The sequence below is a fragment of the Nicotiana tomentosiformis genome, chromosome 6 (genome assembly GCF_000390325.3).
Source record: "Nicotiana tomentosiformis chromosome 6, ASM39032v3, whole genome shotgun sequence".
Classification (NCBI taxonomy): domain Eukaryota; kingdom Viridiplantae; phylum Streptophyta; class Magnoliopsida; order Solanales; family Solanaceae; genus Nicotiana; species Nicotiana tomentosiformis.
The window spans coordinates 16,302,156-16,321,476 of NC_090817.1; the positions used below are offsets into that span (position 1 = coordinate 16,302,156).

The 19,321-nt window shown below is 36.1% G+C and overlaps 1 protein-coding gene across 2 annotated transcripts; it reads right to left on the reverse strand.

The window, feature by feature from the left end:
- Positions 1-1,866: 1,866 nt before the first annotated feature.
- On the reverse strand, positions 1,867-11,111 carry LOC104104074 (DNA polymerase I B, chloroplastic/mitochondrial-like). Of its 2 annotated transcripts, none has more exons than XM_009612066.4 (12): positions 10,642-11,111; positions 8,764-9,814; positions 8,435-8,626; positions 7,579-8,270; positions 6,293-6,749; positions 4,968-5,063; positions 4,505-4,597; positions 4,228-4,422; positions 3,917-4,009; positions 3,606-3,818; positions 3,394-3,483; positions 1,867-2,580 (listed from the first exon to the last, which is right to left on the reverse strand). In XM_009612066.4, exons 1-12 carry the CDS (start codon positions 10,764-10,766, stop codon positions 2,419-2,421), a joined length of 3,459 nt encoding a protein of 1,152 aa, XP_009610361.2. In that variant the 5' UTR covers positions 10,767-11,111; the 3' UTR covers positions 1,867-2,418. The 2 variants fall into 2 exon arrangements, with proteins under 2 accessions (XP_009610361.2, XP_070033256.1); XM_070177155.1 differs by having other exon boundaries at positions 8,435-8,622; positions 8,760-9,814.
- Positions 11,112-19,321: the final 8,210 nt, after the last annotated feature.

A 19,321-nucleotide genomic window follows, 5' to 3' on the forward strand; every position in this document is an offset into this window, starting at 1 on the left:
TCCCAGGATCGAAACCTGGCTCTGATATGTGTATGTAGTAAATCAGTAAGCTTCCTATCCACCTTTTTTTGTCCCTTATCGCCTTTTTCATTTTTCATTTCTTCTTTTGTTTAGTCCATTAATATCAAACAATAAATTCCTAAATTTGTTTTCTTCATTTAAATAGCTTACTGAAGATAGAGATCTTAAGTAGTATTTCTTAGATAAAAAGAGATATGCACTTCTTTTTTCTCTGGGTTGATTGGTGGGATATAATGGAAGAGCACTCGCGATTTAATTTGAAGTTAACACTTTACTACTTTTCTTTATCTTTCTGTTCAATAACAAATGATGGAAAGCAAGACACACCTACAGCCTTAACTCCATGTTATTTTATATTCAACAAGAAAATACATTACGGAGCAGGAGTTGGATGCTGGTTATTGAAGAGGTTCAGTTTAGAGTTCAGGGGGTGACAAGACTTGGGAGATATCAAAAGTGAAAATACTAACATGAGTAACAAAATACGTGAAAAACACAATCGTCTACCAATGGAAGATTTTTTGCGTTCAGAATCTACTCGAATCATATTTTTAAGAAACATATCGAGAGAGAATTAGATTTTGGTAAGACAATGTATGGTTGGCAAATAAGGATCAAATATTCAATATTATTTCACAAGAGGTAATTTCATTCAAGTAACGGTTTAAAGGAGATTCTAGTGAAGACCTCCTTAATAGTTCAAATGATCACCCTAATAAAAACAAGAAATCACCAAGTATCAATCCAAAATCAAATTTCTTTGAAGATTGTACAATTAGACTGGACCAATTTCATCAATATCAAAGAAGTAACAGCCGACGTTAACAACAAAACATTTGCCAACTTTGATTCTTGGGCCAAAGCTGAAATATGTTCAGCTCAACAGCAAAATACAGTTTTTTTTACCCGGGGGGGGGGGGGGAGGATTAAGGGAATAAAACCAAAATATCATCACCAATTCTTAGTTGAAATGAAGTTAACTAAATGCACAATTAGTTAGAAGCTGGCACGGAAGCTGAGCATCTTTATTGTTTTTTACTACAAACACATGAATAATATTTTTGACCTAATAATAGACATGTTGATTTGTTTGGCTTGCAAAAAGAAGGATAAAAGGGTACTAATCATGCCGAATTAGTATATATATATATAAACAATTATGTTCTTCTAACTGTAAACAACCGTATTATTAATGTTGTCACATATATTTGGTATGTGATTAATGATGCACTGTGATTGAAATGAGCGAAAACCATAAGGGATTAATTTGGAAATTCAGAAGCTTTGTCATATCTACTAAAGTAATTTTGCGAAAGAAATTGAGGAATTTAACGTCAAATTTTGTGTTCTACTCTGAATCTCAAGATCCTCCACCAAATACAAATATACAATAAAATAAACTAATGTCCACTTACAAAAGTTAAAACTTTGATACTAATATACTACTACTTATTTTTCTTTCTTTTAATGTGTTTGGTCCACCATTAACTCCTTCCATCCATCTCAATATTGTATTTGTAGCGCCAAATCTCCTACCACGACGTCATGTATTTGGCTCATTTTCAATTATTACAGAATTGAATTTAAAATCTTCTGATTTTTAATTTAAAAAGAGGTATTAGAAAAAAATGACCATGGAAGAAGCCCTTGAACTTGAAGCTTACCGCACTAATACTCTTGATATCATTAGGATACATAAGTTTATTTATGTGATTAAGTTTGATTACAGGCAATTACACATTTAGTTTCTTCAACGGCCAAAATCTGTAGGTAAAACTTTCAAGCACAAGAGAGAGGATACATAGCCTTTCTAGTTTCATATGAAAACATTCTGAAGAAGGGTAATGGTACAAAAAAGAATAAGATGTTGAAAAAACTCTAGGCCAAGAAATATACACCTATGTAGACAATATCACAAGGGTAAGATGTACTTTTACAAACATTTTGATCTCAGAATAGGGCTACATACAACTTACTCAAAAAGAAAAAGAAAAAGAAAAAGAAAAGTTAGTATTTACATATGTATTAAGACCTGTTGAAAAAATGGACTAACAGCACTAGATTCTGGACTTGACAAAAAAGCAAAGATGGAATCGAGGCAGCTATGGATTGATGGTCGAAAGAATCATCCGTTAGCTGACACGCTGGACTTACCTCATGATTGGGACCATGAGATCAAGTTAGATTAATCTCTATACATGCGAGTCATGGTTATGGCTTAATACAGCTTGTTCAGACTTAAACAGGGGTAGATGCGAGATACAGGTCTTGTAAGAAATTCCGGAAGTTGGAAATTGGGTTCCAAGGTTATGGGCTAAGGTCAGAGGGACAAAACAAATGCAGGGAATGGAGCGGAGTTGGATAAAAGTCCATGTATATGTCGATGAAATCCATCATTTACTTGGCAGAATACCAGTTTTTGGCACATTTAGAATCAACAGATAGGTCAACTCTGAGAATATTCTTTCCACCAAAAGGCTTGGACATGCAGTCAACCACTATTGCCATTGCTTCGTTTTCAGATTCTTCCGGCCCTTCCAAAATAACTTCATCATGAACCTGTTCGAAAACAAATGATCAAGCACAATTGTTCGCTAATGACAAACGACGCAAACAATTAACTGGGACTGCAAAAAAAATAAAAAAAAATAAGACACATACATAAATATTCTCCATCAAAAGAATATGGAGAATGATCCCAGCAGTCATATTTTGGATTGTTTGGAAGGAAAGAAATGACAGATGTTTTGATGGAATATCAACTCCAACACATTCCCTAAAAGCTAGATGTTTAGTTAGTTTGTTCAGCTGGAACTTTCTTTCCACTGTTAATAGCGTTGACACTTTTTTGGATTTTGTTAGCTCCCTGGTTCTAGCATAGGTACTCTTGTACCGGAGCTTACAATGTTTTTTGTCTTTTGTACGGGAGCTAACATAATTTCTGTTCTTGTAATTTGGCATCTTCCCGATGCCCTTTCAATGATATTATCTTACTTCATCAAAAAAAGCTATGCCAAACATAAAAATATAAATACGCCATATGCCCTTTCTGTTACAGGAAAAATGAATCTCCCTCCTAGTAACCATTCATCTTCCAACATTCCTGAAATTTTTGGTTATAATCTTTTCGTCTGTAGTTACGCACAACAAATGGCAAACCCTATACCCCAGTTAAACAGACATGCGTATCAAACTCAGCATGAGATCAACAGGTGAGCTCCAAAGTTGTAGGTGAACAGAGCCCGAGATATTGAGAGATACACCCACAGCAAATATGATAGCAGAATACTGTTTTTTCTTTTTTTATTTATTTCTCACTTTTTCCGTTTCTTAAAATGAGATGAGTCCAGTAAAGGGCAATGGAAGATAAACCTGTAAAAGCAATTTCCATCCAAGCTCCTCTAGTCGTGCATTCTTTGATATCTCTAACATGGCGCACATAGCGACATCTGCAGCACTTCCCTGTCAAAAACTTCAGAAGTCAGCATGACATACGTGGCATGCAGACAACTTATTAAAGAAAAAAGAAGGGAGAGACGATGGCAACACACACAAAGAATACAGCGAAGTGTATTAAGATGGACCTGCACTGGAGTATTTATAGCAGCTCGTTCTATGTGACCTTTTACAGATCCAGTTGCATTTTTTACTGATGGGAACCAGCGTGCCCGTCCTAGAAGCGTGTGAACACGTCTGAACTCGCGTGCTTCAAATTTGCGTTGTTCCTGCCAATCTGACACTTCTTTTCTATCACTATACCACCGATCAACTGTTTCCTTAGCTTCCTTTATGGATACCTGAGTATGATAGTATTCATTTAGCTCATGCAGACCCAACAAATTCTATAGAAATCAAGGTAATTAAATAGATATTTTGTCTCAAAATGCTGAAGTACCTTCCAATCGCGGGCAAGTCCAATTGTAGTTTTCCCGTACGCAATTGAAAAATTGAGCATCTTTGCCTTCCTTCTTTCAGAGCCAAAAGCATCCTGAAAAGGAATTTGCATTATACTGTATCAAAATCCCAATAAATCAAATATCTTGCACTAAAATTCTTGTTCCTTTTGAAGAAACGGAATTTTCCCTCTTGGAAGTAGCTCACAAGGTGTAAAATACAATGGGTATTAAATCCAACAACTATCCTGTCTTCTACATATTAAATCTGAAAAGTTTCACCATCCACAATAAGTAAGTGTTTTGCAATTACCTTTAGAAGAGGAACTGGAGGTTTTTCTTCACCTGGTTGAGGATGCCACTCAAGAAGTACCTGACCATTTTCAACGGCTTCACGGATGTGAGTATACATGTTCATAGCAGTCCTTGAATGGAAGTCTCCACCAGCTTTGAAAGCATCCAACATGCTCTTACAGTTGGCAAGATGTGCAAGAATCCTAAGTTCCAACTAATTATAAGAAAAAATGTCAATATTTTTGCAACCAATTCAAAAAATAAAAACTAAATATAACTGGTAAGCGGCTAGATACCTGCCCATAGTCGGCCACAATCAAGGAATTCCCTTGTGCAGCTACAAAAGCCTGACGAATTTTGTACCTATCTTTCTCCAGAGCAGGCTGGTTCTGTATTGCCAAGAAAGAACATTTGAAGCAACATTCCAGTCAAGCAATGACTGATGAGTAGTTTGGCGCAAAAAATAAAAATAAAAATAAAATGTGTAAGGTCTAACAAAAGTGACAGACTGCTGACCATTGAAGTTCTTACATGATATCACTTTACTTGAGCCATGAAATACAGCATGAGCCCAATTAGCGATAAAGGAGAAGCACATTTACGACATTTTTGTAAATTTATAGGTTAATATCAAATCTTGAGTTCAAGAAAGAAAATTGTGAGAAGCGACATCTAAAACAAGACAAAAAGTGGCTGATGGCATATCTGTGAAACAAAATACATGAACAGTTAAGAAGTCAGAGTGAAATATAAATAAACCTGTAAATTTGGTCTCCTCGCAGACAGGCGCCCGGTTTCAGTGTTAATGTTCAGGGAACAATGAATTCGTCCATTCTCACCCGATACATCTTGGCCCTGAGATAGATAGAGCAATGTCATTAAAAAGAAAGCTTCGACTTCAAAATAAAGAAACCTAACCCACACTGCCAATTAGTTCAAGAAAAGGTACATCAGACGGTATCTCTTACCCAAAAGTAGAGAGGTGCAATTTGTGACTATTGTGCTGCTACATCTCTAGAGAAAAATTATTCAAGACATAAATTTTTGGAAAAAAGCATGACACTTGGGAAATGAATTAACTCAGTTTTTGCCTCAAAACCATCTTCCATGATGTTACGGCTACTCTAGCTTCAACCTCAACCAAACACCTTGTCGGTACTTCCGTCTCCACTACATTGCTAACCTATCAAAATCAGAGTCCAAAGAAAGCTCTTGAGTGTCCTGTCCTACAGAGAACCCTGATTCATTGATTGTGAACACCTAGACACCTTACAAAAATGTGAGGTAACAAGAGTAATCCATACTAAGGCCTGATTAAACAGTGAGTCGTGAATAACTCGGTCACTGCAGTTTTTGTCGCTCAAAATGACAGCACCCGAGGCAAAAATGTTTCTCAGAGATTCATATATGAAAGAGGAAAGCCGATCATCATGAAACTTCAGGAAATGTCATTCTCATGCGCTATTACAAAAGCAGAAAAATTATTTTAAACAATCAGAAAAGGATTAGTATTTTCTTTTTTTTGATGAAGTATCCGTTGAGCGGGTTATCCACACCACAGTGAAGACTTCATATTGTAGGAACTTTCCCACATAGACCACCCATGAGATCAGTGCCAAGATAAAACCAAGTCAAATTTTTTATAGATCAGTTCCTCATCGCAAACTTTCGGTTTGTCAACAAGCATGCGGTGTATGGTAACATCAACAAAAATGACTCTTGACTATCTTCTACTGCATCTCTCCATTTAGTGATAACTGATTAGTGATTACTATCACAGAGGTAAAGGATTCCTTGAATTTTCTACTCGATATCAATGATTGCTAATCCTTCTGAGTTCTGACCATTTAATTTACTGTTTTACCAGCAAGTTTTGACTAAGATATAAGGTGACTAATTCCCAATTCAGCCTAAGATGGAAAAATCATAATCAAGTCCAGAAATTTATAGGAAGAGAACATTTAGTAGCATATCATTTAACAAACAAATTCTACAGCCAAGTCAAAATTGCCCTGAACTTCTTAGGCTGTTCCATGAGGAAAGACTATATACCACATCATGGAAAAGAACACAAAGCAACTTACTTGCAATGGGAGTATAAAGTTGGATATTAAAGAGTCTATGGAGCACATTTCACATAATGCTGCAATGGCATGGCAGGCCTCAATTCCTTTCTGCCCACCTCCAAAGGCATTGTACGCTGATCCATAAATAGAAACTTCTGGTTCTTGACTGGGAACTTCATTATTTGTAGCTAAAGCTTCATCAATGCTTGTTTCAGGATCTTCCTCAGCATTGTCATCCGCTTCATCAAGAATATCAAAGTCCGCAGAAACTTTGCCAGAGAGAGCCTTCAAAGCATCCCCACTAACAGAAGGCCAGCCACTGGCAGTGTACATCTCAGTGTCGATAAGATCACAAATTCTATGTAGTCGGATTTTACGAAATTTGGTGGGAGCCTTCTTTCCTTCTTCAATTACTTTATCAACATTTGGAACTTTGAATTCTTTCTCATATGGTAGACTCTCATCAGAATTCTTTCTGTTCAGAAATTATTTTTGGAAAGAAAAAGAAAATCAAATGCAAGGTATTTTCGGACTGAATAAGCATAAGACAACCTGAAGAAAAAACGAAACCAAAGACATTATATGCTGCCATAGCTTAATGTGAAATTGTGGTAACATACTCCAACGCAAAACTTCCAGGAGGTTAACTGGATTTTATTGTAGTTGTATAAATGGCATCTGGAAATTAACAAGAACATGGATCCTCGAAAGTTGAATCTCATGCACGAGGACGCCATCACCTCTCGTAGGTGAAATTTGAATAGAGGCAGCGCAGAGATTGAAATATAGATGCTCGTACTTGGTCTTTTGGTTTAGCTATTTAGGTACTATACTCCGACTCCTCAATTCCCTCCCTTTTGTGGGAGCTAGAGTTTTTGCAATGTATATACTTTACACCTCCCATGTACCTTAGATAAGCAATAAAATCTAACTTTACTCAATAACAATATAAGATAGGATTTGCAGAGAAGCTTATGATCAATAACAAATATTAAATCAGCAAAAGCATGATTGCATTGTGGCTCATGTTCTTCATGTGGTGATTACACTTTATGTACATATTTTATTGCCCTGTGTGTCATTGCGGGATTTGCCAAGGAAAGCTGCTCAACCATAATTGATTGCATATAGCAAAAATCAATAATATTCTACACTGGTGAAAGAGTACAGAGGGGGATGCTATTTGACTACCAGACACACAGATGAACGAGAAATGTGTGATATGCAAAATGCAAGTTATTCGACACACTAAACATTTAGATTAAGTTTCTTCGCAAGAAAGTAATTTTTGGAAAGCTTTATACCTATTCTGGATACCACCAAAAAACAGCTGCCGCAACTGTGTATCACTTCCAACATTCATGTACTTTGAATCAGGACAGTACTTAGCTGCCCAGTTACGAAATCTATTAGCAGCAACCTGCTGCTCAGCTTTAGCCACTTTCTCAATCTCAGCAAGATAGGCACGGTCAACCAGCACACCCTCGGTTTCCATTTGAACTAGAAGCTCACCAAATGGACGCCAGTATTTCTCATAAAACTCATACATTGATCCTTTACGAACTCCATCGAATGTCCAGATCCGTTTAGACAGTTTATTCTTCAAACTCTCGTAAAGCATCAATGTGCTTATGGAGTCTAGTGCAGAATAACAAATCCATAGTTCTCTTTCAGTTTTTTGCAACTCTTCAACAGAAGGAATGACAGTAACTTTACCCTCAGTTCCGTCTTTCTTCAGCTTTTTCCGACCAAAGATCGTTTTCATAGATATTTTACCAAACAGACCTTCACCATGGAACAGCCTTTCAGCATGGACCGGTCTAGCATCACGCATGACAGTGGAATCACCTGTTAGTGCCTCTAGTGAATAACCACCTGAAGTTCGCCTAGAGGAATCCCAAAGTCGTGCCATGTGCATTGTGTCAGCGTGAAAGCCAGATACTTTAAACCCATAGTTCTCGATGACATGGTTGTCAAAGCTATAATTGTGCCAAACCTACAGAAAAACCACTGCACATTATAATTTGTATGTTAATGGTATATGATATGATGCAGTAAATGACACAAGCCATGAACAAAGATCTTCAATAGACAGCCACAAAAGAAGGCATTTGGAGGAACAAACGTAACCAAATTAAGTAACCATCATAAAAGAGCTACCTTTCTAATGGATGGGTCTTGGAAAAATGGAGCAAATTCAACTAAGAGGTTCTTGCCACCTCCATCAAGAACATCTACCCAGATACAAGATTTCCCATCACCAAAATCAGCCTCTGGTCCAGAATAAATACTGAAGCATATAATTTCTCCATGATCAACAGGTGTTTGCTGCTTAACATCAATCTTTGCTACCTGCGTATGATTGATCAAAAAGGGTAAATAAGCTCTAAAGTGGCTGAGCGACAAATTAAATTGCAAATGAAGAATTCTCCATGTGCATGGAAATCTCAAGAAATCAGAAGAACCAAACAAAACTAAGATAGACGTGCCTCTGTATCACACGCATGGACGAGATGCCTGTACCGACTTGTAAGTTTTCTGACAATTTCCTTAGCTGCTGATAAATTGTCAACTATATGAACTTTGTCATACATTGCACCCAGCCTCTCACGGAGGGAAACCTGACTTACACCTGATCCTTCATCACTGACAATCCTAGTCTTGGTTCCATTCACGACATCAGTTGCCATGGATTGAATTGCATTCTTTTCCATTTTATTAGTTGCACGCTCCAGGATAACCCCTTTTGCATTGGCCTCAGCTCCATTCATGACATCAGCTGTCACGGCTTGAATTACATTCTTCTCCATTTTATTCATAGCACGCTCCTGGATAACACCTTTTGCTTTGACAGTAACTACCTTGGTCTCGGTCCCATTCACACTGTGTCTTAGTTGATCAGATGCATGACCCTCCCTTAGTTTATTTACCTTCTCCAACTTTGCTTCCATAATTTTGCTTGATAATTGCCCATTAAGATGGGAATCTTTTGATAAGGGTTTGTAATGAGATACATTAGAACCATCAACCTCATTTACTGACCTAGCTCCATTGACTCTTGAATGGTTAAGACCTACAGATAATTGTGGCAAATGGTTTTCATACTCTCTCCAGTTTCCAACTACCTTCTTTTCTCCTCCGGCAGGGTTATAAGGTGGTTTGCTTTTTGAAGATAAGTTGCCTCCTAAAATACAGGTTGTGGCAGAATAGCTAGAGGTGATGCGTTCACGCATCATTCTCGTATTGACTTCAGTTGGAACATCAAAAAATTCATCTTTCACCTTCCGATTTGTAGAGGCACTAACATTGCAATTTGCTGCTGAAATCTTTTTGTAACTATTATAAGAGCTTTTAGCTTTAGAAGCTTTAAGAGCATTAGTTTCAGTGATCCATCCGTAAGTACTGTCTTCCTCAATTTTATGTTGTAGTCCACTAGAAAATAACTTCCTTTCGTGACTTGATATTTGTTTAATGGAATCGCCAAGCACTGCTAAGCTGAACGATGCATTTTCTACACTCTGAGTTTTGCAATCTTCCCGCCTGCAAATGATAATCAGTTTTGAATAGAAAAAGAACTGGGACTTGGTAATCTAACATTCAATCGCTGGCATTGTGCTTTCTATTCTCTCCCTATTCATCAGATCATACATTGTCGAAAACATATTCACATATATCTTAACTGGCATAAGTATCTGCATTACAGTGGTGAGTGGACAAAGAAGCAAAAATTCCTCTTCGTCAAAGAAAATAAGTGTCAATTTTTACAAAATAATATGATGGGATGATGTTTCATGATCAGCAATATATTCCAAATTTCCATAATCAGCACAAAGTCGGCACCCTCCACACACCATAAGTAGAACTTAAGAAACAGCACTAGAATAATTCTCCACTGTGACCTTAGAAAGCTGATAATTGGTCCACCATCTTCGTCCTAACTGTAATGCCAACTATCTACTGATACTTTTTACAAAGTAATTTTATTAACAACTTCAAAAGCAAGGACGGGTGTACAAAAGTATCACTCGACTTGTTTCTAAGTGTCTAGGGAGCGTATAAAGTCTAGTAGTATATTCTCAAAATCGTTTACAGAATCCTACTGCACTTTTGCAAGCATTTAAACTTTACAAAAGACAAGGGTAATAAGTAAATTAAGAAACAAAAAAAAAAAATCAAATAGTAGTATTCACACTGCATTCCAAAACAAGTGGCAGACAGTAAGCAAATAAAACAAAAGTCACACAAATGTTAAAGACATATTTAAGACCACAATCAAAAGTACTTTTTCTTAATCAGCCAAACTATGAATTGAAACGGAGAAAGTATTATTATAATAAAAAGAAAAGGTAGAAAAGGGAGGGACAAACCTGTGGAGGGCTTTACCAGAAGAAGCCCAAAAGGAGCGAGAAGAGGAGAAGGAATGAGGGGAAAACCAAAGATAAGAGGTGGGTTTGAAAGGGGAAGACTGAACTGAGAACCCCAAGAATGCCATGGCAACTCTGCTTACTAGCAGCTTATTGCTCAAAAGAGCGGCCGTCTTTATAATAAATAAATTAGTGTAGTGTATTTTGTATTTTTTGATTTTAACCACAAAAATAAAATGAACAACTAAAGGGGGTGAGACTGTAAAAGTAAGAAAAATTTAGGGTTTTACAAGGGTTTATTTGTTGTTTGTCTGGAAGTGGTAGTGGAGAAGCAGAGAACAGAGACCATATGTATACAGTACACTCTTCTGTCTTCTATACTTACACTGTAAACAGAGAGAGGGGGCGGAAGAGCAAAGAACAATTATTGTATTATTAGTAGCTGAGTCGTCTTAAAACCCTTTTTCCTCTCTCTTCTGAGCAAAAAGAAAAAGAAAAGCCCTTTTGCTCGCTGGCACGGACATTTATTTGACTATGTTGTCGTCTCGTGTTTTTTCTTTTTTGTTAGTTACTCCTTTTCAATAACCATGATCCATCGGATGGATTCTCCTTAATGCCTTCCCGGTTATATGTCGCACAGGACTTGCCTAGTACGATTTATATTTTCTGTGTGATTTGCAGATTATTACATAAGATAAATTTATCCAGTGCATACAAAATATTCGCCGCAGAGTGATCACCCGAAGGACAGAGGTGTGACAGAGGTAGTAGCAGATGCGGGTTCTCCTCTTACCCAAAAAAATAACTAATCTTAAAAAAAAAATTCTTAATGAAATAATTTATAACCATATAAATATTTATAAATTATAAATACACAGACAAACTCATAAACTTGTCCCTATTTTCACCTAGACACTTAAACTCACCCCATGACGTATTGAACACTCAATCTCTATTTAGAATATGGGTGTTTAACGGACGGGCTGGACCGAGCTGGACATGGGAAAAAACAGCTCGTCCGGTTAGTGGGGCGAGCTGGTTAGTGGGCTGGGATTCCGTGCTGGTAGTGGGCTGGGATATTCCGGGTTTTGGTGGGTCCGTCCGGGTTCGGGCTTATCGGTTCCGGACCGGGACGGGTTAATTTTCTTTTTTTTAGTGTATTATGTTTTCTTGTTCAATGTAATTGTTACTTAAGTGTTAGCAAATTTTTAAATAATAAAATAAGTATTTTAAGGTATAAAATTAAACTTTTAAACTTTAAAATTTAAAGTTTTAAATTTGAAAATTGAAATTAAGTGGCCATATAAAATTATTTAATAAGACCAATATGTAAGGATCAAACTTCAAAGGCTTTCATTTCATATTTTCATTGCATATAATACTTCAAATTAACTTGTCTTATAAATTAACACATTAAACTTAAATAAGTTTAACAAATTAAAAATAACCCAAATTGTCTTAAATCAACTTAAATACGAATTCCTAGAGGACGCACAAGACAACCCTTGATATGCTTCCTTAAACCAGTTGTGCCCTCCCACTTTCGATGAACATTAAAGACTCGACCACAGTTCTTGCACTCTACTTTGTGAACTTCTTTATTTTCTTCTACCACCTCAAAGTGTTCCCAAATACGTGAATGCACTCTAGAAGCACGGGGCATGATTTAACTTGAACCTAACAAAAATGGTAACCACACTTCACTTGATAATTGTAATTTTTTAATGACTACCGTAAATAATTGATAAAACTTGAAATCTTAATTAATTGAGAACTTGAGAGCAATAAGCAATTCAATAATCAAAAGGGAATTGAGAGAGAATTAGAGAAGACGAAAAGACCAAGTTGTGAAAAAACGAAGAAGAGGGGGGCTATTTATAGTTATTAAAAGGTTAAGAATGTAATTTATCAATTATTAGGGGGTGGAGGGGCTATTTTAGTAAGGGGACAGGCCGAAATGGCTAAAAGTACAAAAAATGATCGTTGCCCAATGGTCATTTTTTATTTTGACAGATCAGAATTTAAAAAAAAATTACAACATAAACCGGATTGGACTGGGTTGGACCAGGCTGGAAGGGTTAGCGGGCTAGCCGGGTTCCGGTGCACCAGTAGCCAAAAAAGACCTGACCCTGTCCGGCACAACCCCTTACCCTAGCCAACCCGTCTCACCCCTTACCGAATCGGGCTGACCCGATCAAACCGGGTTATTAGTCGGTCGGACCGGCCCAATTAACAATCTTAATTTAAATTGTGCCAATTAGACACGACAAGCTGGAACAGTTGAGAAAACAAGATGTGTGTAGCTTACTCTCGGGTGATATGGTAACAAGCCAATAAAAATTGAACATGTGGCTCTTTTTAACTTTTGAGCATTAAAATAGAAAAATAATATACTCCCCACGTACACCTTCTTCTTCCACAGAAAATTATCTCTATTAATTTATGGCTTTCTTCTGTTAGTTTACAGTAGCTTTTTTTCTCTCTTTGTTGGTCTTCTTCCTCACACGAGCTTCTTCTCTTTTTTAAGATCTTCCTCTGTTAGACCAGATCGGGGGTCATCCTCGCCGATCTCATTCATCTGTTATGGCCAAGTTCTATAGATTTCTGGACAAAATTTCATTTTTTATTTGATGAACAACACTGAATCTGTTATGGAATATATAACAGCTAATTAAGAAAAAAGCTTCCTGGTCTATTATAATGAAAGTAAGAGTTATATTTTGGAATAAACCAACGACCTCGCCTCAATAGCCCCAAAGAGAATAACAAAAAATTCTTTAATAATTATAAAAGTAAAACGAAAATTAAAATACTGTGATGAGCTGAAAATTTTTCCTCCAGAAGCTGGGTATGCATTTTTCTTTTCTTCTTCCTAGAGCTAGGTATGTATTTTTCTTTCTTTATTGATGGGTATTCGTAAAGTTCTCTATAAAACTTTGTGTTGGGTTTCTATTATGTAGCATTTGTTTTGGTGAATGAAAGGAGCTTAAGCAATTTTGTAGTGCGTTTGGCTTCATTGTGAAGAAGAAGACCATTTTAGCTCTCCTTTTTAATGTACACGCGCTCAAAATAGGTGAGATTCACCTTTTGTGTCATGTGAGCTTCTTGTGTCTAATTAACACAATCTAAACAGAGATTGACTAGGTCGTGGGGTGAGTTTAAGTATCTATGTGAAAAAAGAAGGGACAAATTTAGGGGTTAAAAGTCACTCTCATTTCTCTTAAACTTTGTACTTATTCAAATAGATTCGAACAAATTAAAATGGAGCAAGTATGTCTTTTTCCCGTTGCCTCGTGTATTACCCTTGCTTTTATTGTCGCACCTAAATCCTAACATTATCACAATATTGTCACTGATATATGGCATTTTTTAATTGAAAAAAAAAATAACATTTTTCATAAGAAAAATTAAGCTAATAAGAATAGGGAAAAGGGCCTAATATAACTCTCTACTTTCATATATTGTCTATATTTAACCTCCATTATACTATCGGGCCAAATTTATCTCTACAATCAGCAAATTTTTAAAAATACCCTTTGATATGTTAAGTAATCCAAACTTTTCTAAATTTCTTTTATTTAAATCACGTGTTGTTCTTCTTGGACCACTATTTTTTAAAATAATTGGCATTTACCTGCTTTCTGAATTAGAGAAAAAAAATAAGAGAAACAAAATATTAAATAATACAACTGAATAAACAAAGTATAGTAAATTGAAAAATCTAAATTAGGTAGCTTTTCTAAATTTTAAAAGTATTTACAACATCCCAATTTTAATGAATTCGTTGCACCAAATGTATGGAGACTTTGTAAGTATTAGTGATTGAAGTTGAAGTTCCTCGAAGACTTTATATTGTCTAATTCAACTTTGCTTTAATTAAATGTCTACACATTATGTACTCTTAAGTTAGTCAATCGAACTCCATACTAACCAGGCAATGACAAAATATATTTGAATATATATGTACATACATGATGATCAACTGCATATAATACACAACAAACATACCCACAAAATTCTACGGTGTATATATAATTAAAAAATAAATAAAATTCTAAACCAATTTTATTTATTACAAGAAGAGAAATTGGTGCATTGGTAATTTTTAAAAAATGATGAATAATTTGCATAGTCTAATAACTTTAACATTCACATCAATAGTATTTTTTGAAAATAATTGAGCAAGAAGAACAAGTGATTTAAATAAAAAGAATTTGGGAGATTTTGAATTACTTAACAGATCAAGGGGTATTTTTAAAAGTTTGCTGATTGTAGGGGTAAATTTGGCCCGATAGTATAACAGTAAGGATAAATTTGGCTTGACAGTATAATGGAGATTAAATGTAGACAATATATGAAAGTAGAGGGGTGGTATATTTGGCCCTTTTCCCCTAAATAACTGTTTTGGTTAAGAAAATTTTGATTTTCGAAAATCGAAACAAAATGTTTTGCTTTATTTCGATTTAGTTGTCCTTTGTTTTACGAGAGAACGTCTCGTTGGATAAGTAGTACATTTGGATTAGGTTTCGGGGAAAAATAATTAAAAAAAATTGAGAATTTGTTGAACTTTGGAAGGGAATAAGGAGTAAATATTAATCCAGGTATAAGTTCTTACACAAATTAAACGCGATTTTTACAAAATAATAATTTATAATTATCAAGATTCTAATTCAAAATCACAATTAACCTCTTTATGTTTCTTACTATTAGATCAAATAATATTCTAGAGTACTTTCGATCTATAACTGACGGTCACCAATTGGTAATGACTTTTTTTATTTGGTTTCCTACCCGGTGTCCGGTACCCGTATTGAGACCTGACTATATCTGGATTAGCGCCCCGTAAGGCCCCATTCGGGGGAGAAGCGTAAGGACTAAAACCTATTTTACTTTTCTTTTCTTTTAGCTAAAGTGTATTACTTTTGTGGGGTACATTCCCATAATCAAAAATAAAAATAAAATAAAAAGGATGAAGTTAGATTCAAAAATCCCAAATCGGTTTTGTCAAAACATTTGCAAGAATGCAAATTGGCAACTTGCAATTTAAATTGCAAATGAACCAATACTCCTGATTGGTCAAGTGGGCGTCAACTTCACCATATAAAAGGAGGCTCTCGGCTTCTTCATTTTACCACACAGAAAGAGAAGCAACATAGTAGTTGCAGAGAGTATTTCTCACGCATTGTGAGAAATAGTCTGTGTAGAAAAAATAGAGAGTGTGATCGATATTGTAGCGAGGTGAAAATCTTAAAAGAGGATTATTTCTTTTGAGTGTATAGTAGTTCCTGGAGTATTTACTCGGGACTACTGAGTGTAAAATTTCTCATTATAGTGGATTACTTTGCTCCTCTCAAGCCCGTGATTTTTTTCCTTATTCAGAAGGATTTTCTACATTAAAATCATTGTGTTCTTGTTGTTCTTTTTATTCTTGTTGATTACTGTATCTCGGTGCTATGTTATTATTCCGTTGTTATTACCGTAAATATTATTTATGTGGGAGGGTTTATTCTCAAACAACTGGTATCAGAGCACAGATTCTGCTCATTCACAGAAATACTGTTCACAGTCGGTAGTACTATACTCGGTGAATAAAATATCCGGAGTAAAGTACGAGGCAGTAAAATTCAACGGAGATATCGATTTCTCAACATGGCAAAGAAGGACGAGGGATATGCTCATCCAATAAGGATTATACAAGGTATTAGACAGTGATGCCAAGAAGCCTAATACCATGAAAGCTGAGGATTGGGCTGACTTGGATGAAAAGGCTACTAGTGCAATCAGGTTGCACTTATCAGATGATGTGGTAAACAACATCATTGACGAAGTTATTGCATGTGGAATTTGGACAAGGTTGGAAAGCCTATACATGTCCAAAATGTTGACAAATAAATTGTACCTGAAGAAGGAACTATTTGTCGTACATACGGGTGAAGGTATAATTTTTTTATCACATTTAAATGTGTTTAATCGATTAATCATGCAGCTTGCCAACCTCAGAGTAAAATCGAGGAAGAGAATAAATTCATCTTGCTCTTGAACTCATTGCCATCTTCGTACGATAATGTGGCAACAATCATCCTGCACGGAAAAATTACTATTGAGTTAAAGGACATCACATCGTCTCTTCTACTCAATGCGAATATGAGAAAGAAGCCTAAAAATCAAGTACATGCACTCATCATAGAAGGTAGAGGTAGGAGTTACCAAAGGAGTTCAAGCAACTATGGTAGATTCGGAGGTCGTGAGAAGTCCAAGAACCAATCCAAATCAAAAGGCAGAAATTGCTACAATTGCGATCAGCCGGGTCACTTCAAAAGAGATTGTCCAAATCTAAGAAAGGGCAAATGTGAAAGTAGTGGCCAGAAGAACGATGACAATACAACCTCCATGATGCAAAACAATGATATTGTTGTCCTCTTTATAAATGATGAAGAGGAATGCATGCACTTGGCTGGTCCAGAGTCGGAATAGGTATATCATACAACAACATCTTACCACGCCACACCGGTACGAGCATAAAAATTATACTTAAATTCTACTCGGTAGTCAAATATAGTATAGTATAATATTGTATCCACATGGATTGGATTTAAACAGTATTCTTGTAGTTTCTAACTTGACTGGTATCCAAGATGATCACCAATTGAGATTTCTATGAGTTCTAACTACAATTAACTAAGAAACTAAAGCTATTGACTAATGACAATCGCAACAAAGGTAAGCAAGGAAGTTATCAATGGGAGAAAATAAGTGTTGGTAGGATAGGTGCAAGATAATTATTTGAGATTTAATTCTAGACAATTCACTTCTAATGTTCAAGTGAGTCTCTCGAATTCACTCAATTATTAGTTCAAACATTCAGTAAAAACTCATCTCTCGATTAAGTCTTAACCTCACAAGATGAACCAATTTAAGCACGTAAAGATATGCAATAATGCGTAGTGGGTTGTTCTTTAGGAAAACCTCTTTCGATTATTCTCCTAACTAGGTTTAATCAATGATTCAACTAGCCTCTTTCGATTACTAAGAAGAATTAATGAACTCAACCAACAATATAATGCAAAGATATCACAAGTCATGCCTCTCTCGATTACATGAACAAGTGAATATATATGCAACAGTTAAATCATCCAAAATCGCTTCAATACATAAAACTAGAGTTATAATCCACAAACAATCATAAAAACACCAAATCCATCAGACCCTAAAAGGGAACTACTCTATAGATATGGATAAATTCATCAAATATAAAGTTAAAGTAGAGGAAAATATAAATTCAATCCAAACTCGGGTCTTGAGTGAGGAAGGAATGATGGAATCCTTGTGCTCGTGTTCTTCCAACTCCTCCTTAGCCTCCGTAGGTTGAATATGTGTCCCTGGTCAAGAAAATAATATTTGTCCATGTATTTATACCAAGTAGGGTCGGGCCCAGACTAAATCACCTTCTCCTAGCCGAAATTAGATTTTCACTCTATAAAATTTGCGCAGGCGCGCCACATGGGGTGGAGCGTCGTGCGGGAATTAGTGGGGAAATCCATAGACCTTGCAAATTATATGTCAGACAGATTTTTACACTGTCGCGCCGCGGGGGGCGTCGCATAGTGCGTCGCTTTAGTGGCCATTTCTAGAGAATTGGCCAATTTCAATTCATCTACTATTTTGTCTTGTGTAATGATGAATTGGGCAGCCATTTCATGTTGCACACGTCATTACATGTCTCAATTTGGAGGATTCAATTCCTTAACTTATGAGAATTTTGGCTTCATGGTGCACGTCTTCCAACAAGCCGTGAAAGGCATTTTTTTGGCTTTGGGTATTTTTCTTTCCCTTTTTATATACATACGCGGTACTCGACCCCCGAACTCGATCCCGATTAAATGTTTTTGGGATTTTACTCAGACTTCAAAGCTCCAAATAGCTCGATTAGCTCTGTAACATCTACATCATTCGGAATCACACCTACAAGGCATAAAACATATAATAAGTGCAAAACACTACCATTTAAAGCTCAAACACTAGTAAAGTGCAGTGAATTAGAGTGCAATAAGCGACTAAAATATGGGATTATAGCCCACCATCAAGTTACTCAAAGATTGCGGGGATCGGTGACATTTGTATCAAGATAAATGTCGGATGCACATTGGTTCTAAAGGACGTGCGACATGTACCTAATTTGCGGATGAACTTGATCTCAGGAATTGCTTTAGACCGAGATGGATACGAGAACTATTTTGCAAATAAAAAATGGAGACTCACCAGTGGATCATTGGTGATTGCAAAGGGAGTTGCTCGTGGTACGTTGTATAGGACAAATACAGAAATATGCCGAGGTGAATCGAACGCGGCATAAGGTGAGATTTATGCAGATTTGTGGTACAAAAGAATGGGTCATGTGAGCGAGAAGGGATTGTAGATTCTTGCTAGGAAATCACTTATTTTTTTATGACAAAGGTACAACTGTAAAACCTTGTGACTACAGTTTATTTAGTAAGTAGTATAGAGTCGTATTTCAGACATCGTTTGAAAGAAAATTTAATATACTTGATTTGGTATATTCCGATGTTTGTGGTCCAATGAAAATTGAATTGATGGGCGGTAACAGATATTTGTTACTTTTATTGATGATGTTTCATGAAAATTGTGGGTTTATATGTTGAAAACCAAAGATGAGGTGTTTCAA

Coding starts and splice junctions, on each gene's coding strand:
- LOC104104074 (XM_009612066.4), bottom strand. CDS start 10,766: ATGGCATTCTTGGGGTTCTCAGTTCAGTCTTCCCCTTTCAAACCCACC. Junction 8,271..8,434: donor AAGACCCATCCATTAGAAAG/GTAGCTCTTTTA, acceptor GTTTTTCTGTAG/GTTTGGCACAATTATAGCTT. Junction 3,819..3,916: donor GACTTGCCCGCGATTGGAAG/GTACTTCAGCAT, acceptor TATCATACTCAG/GTATCCATAAAGGAAGCTAA.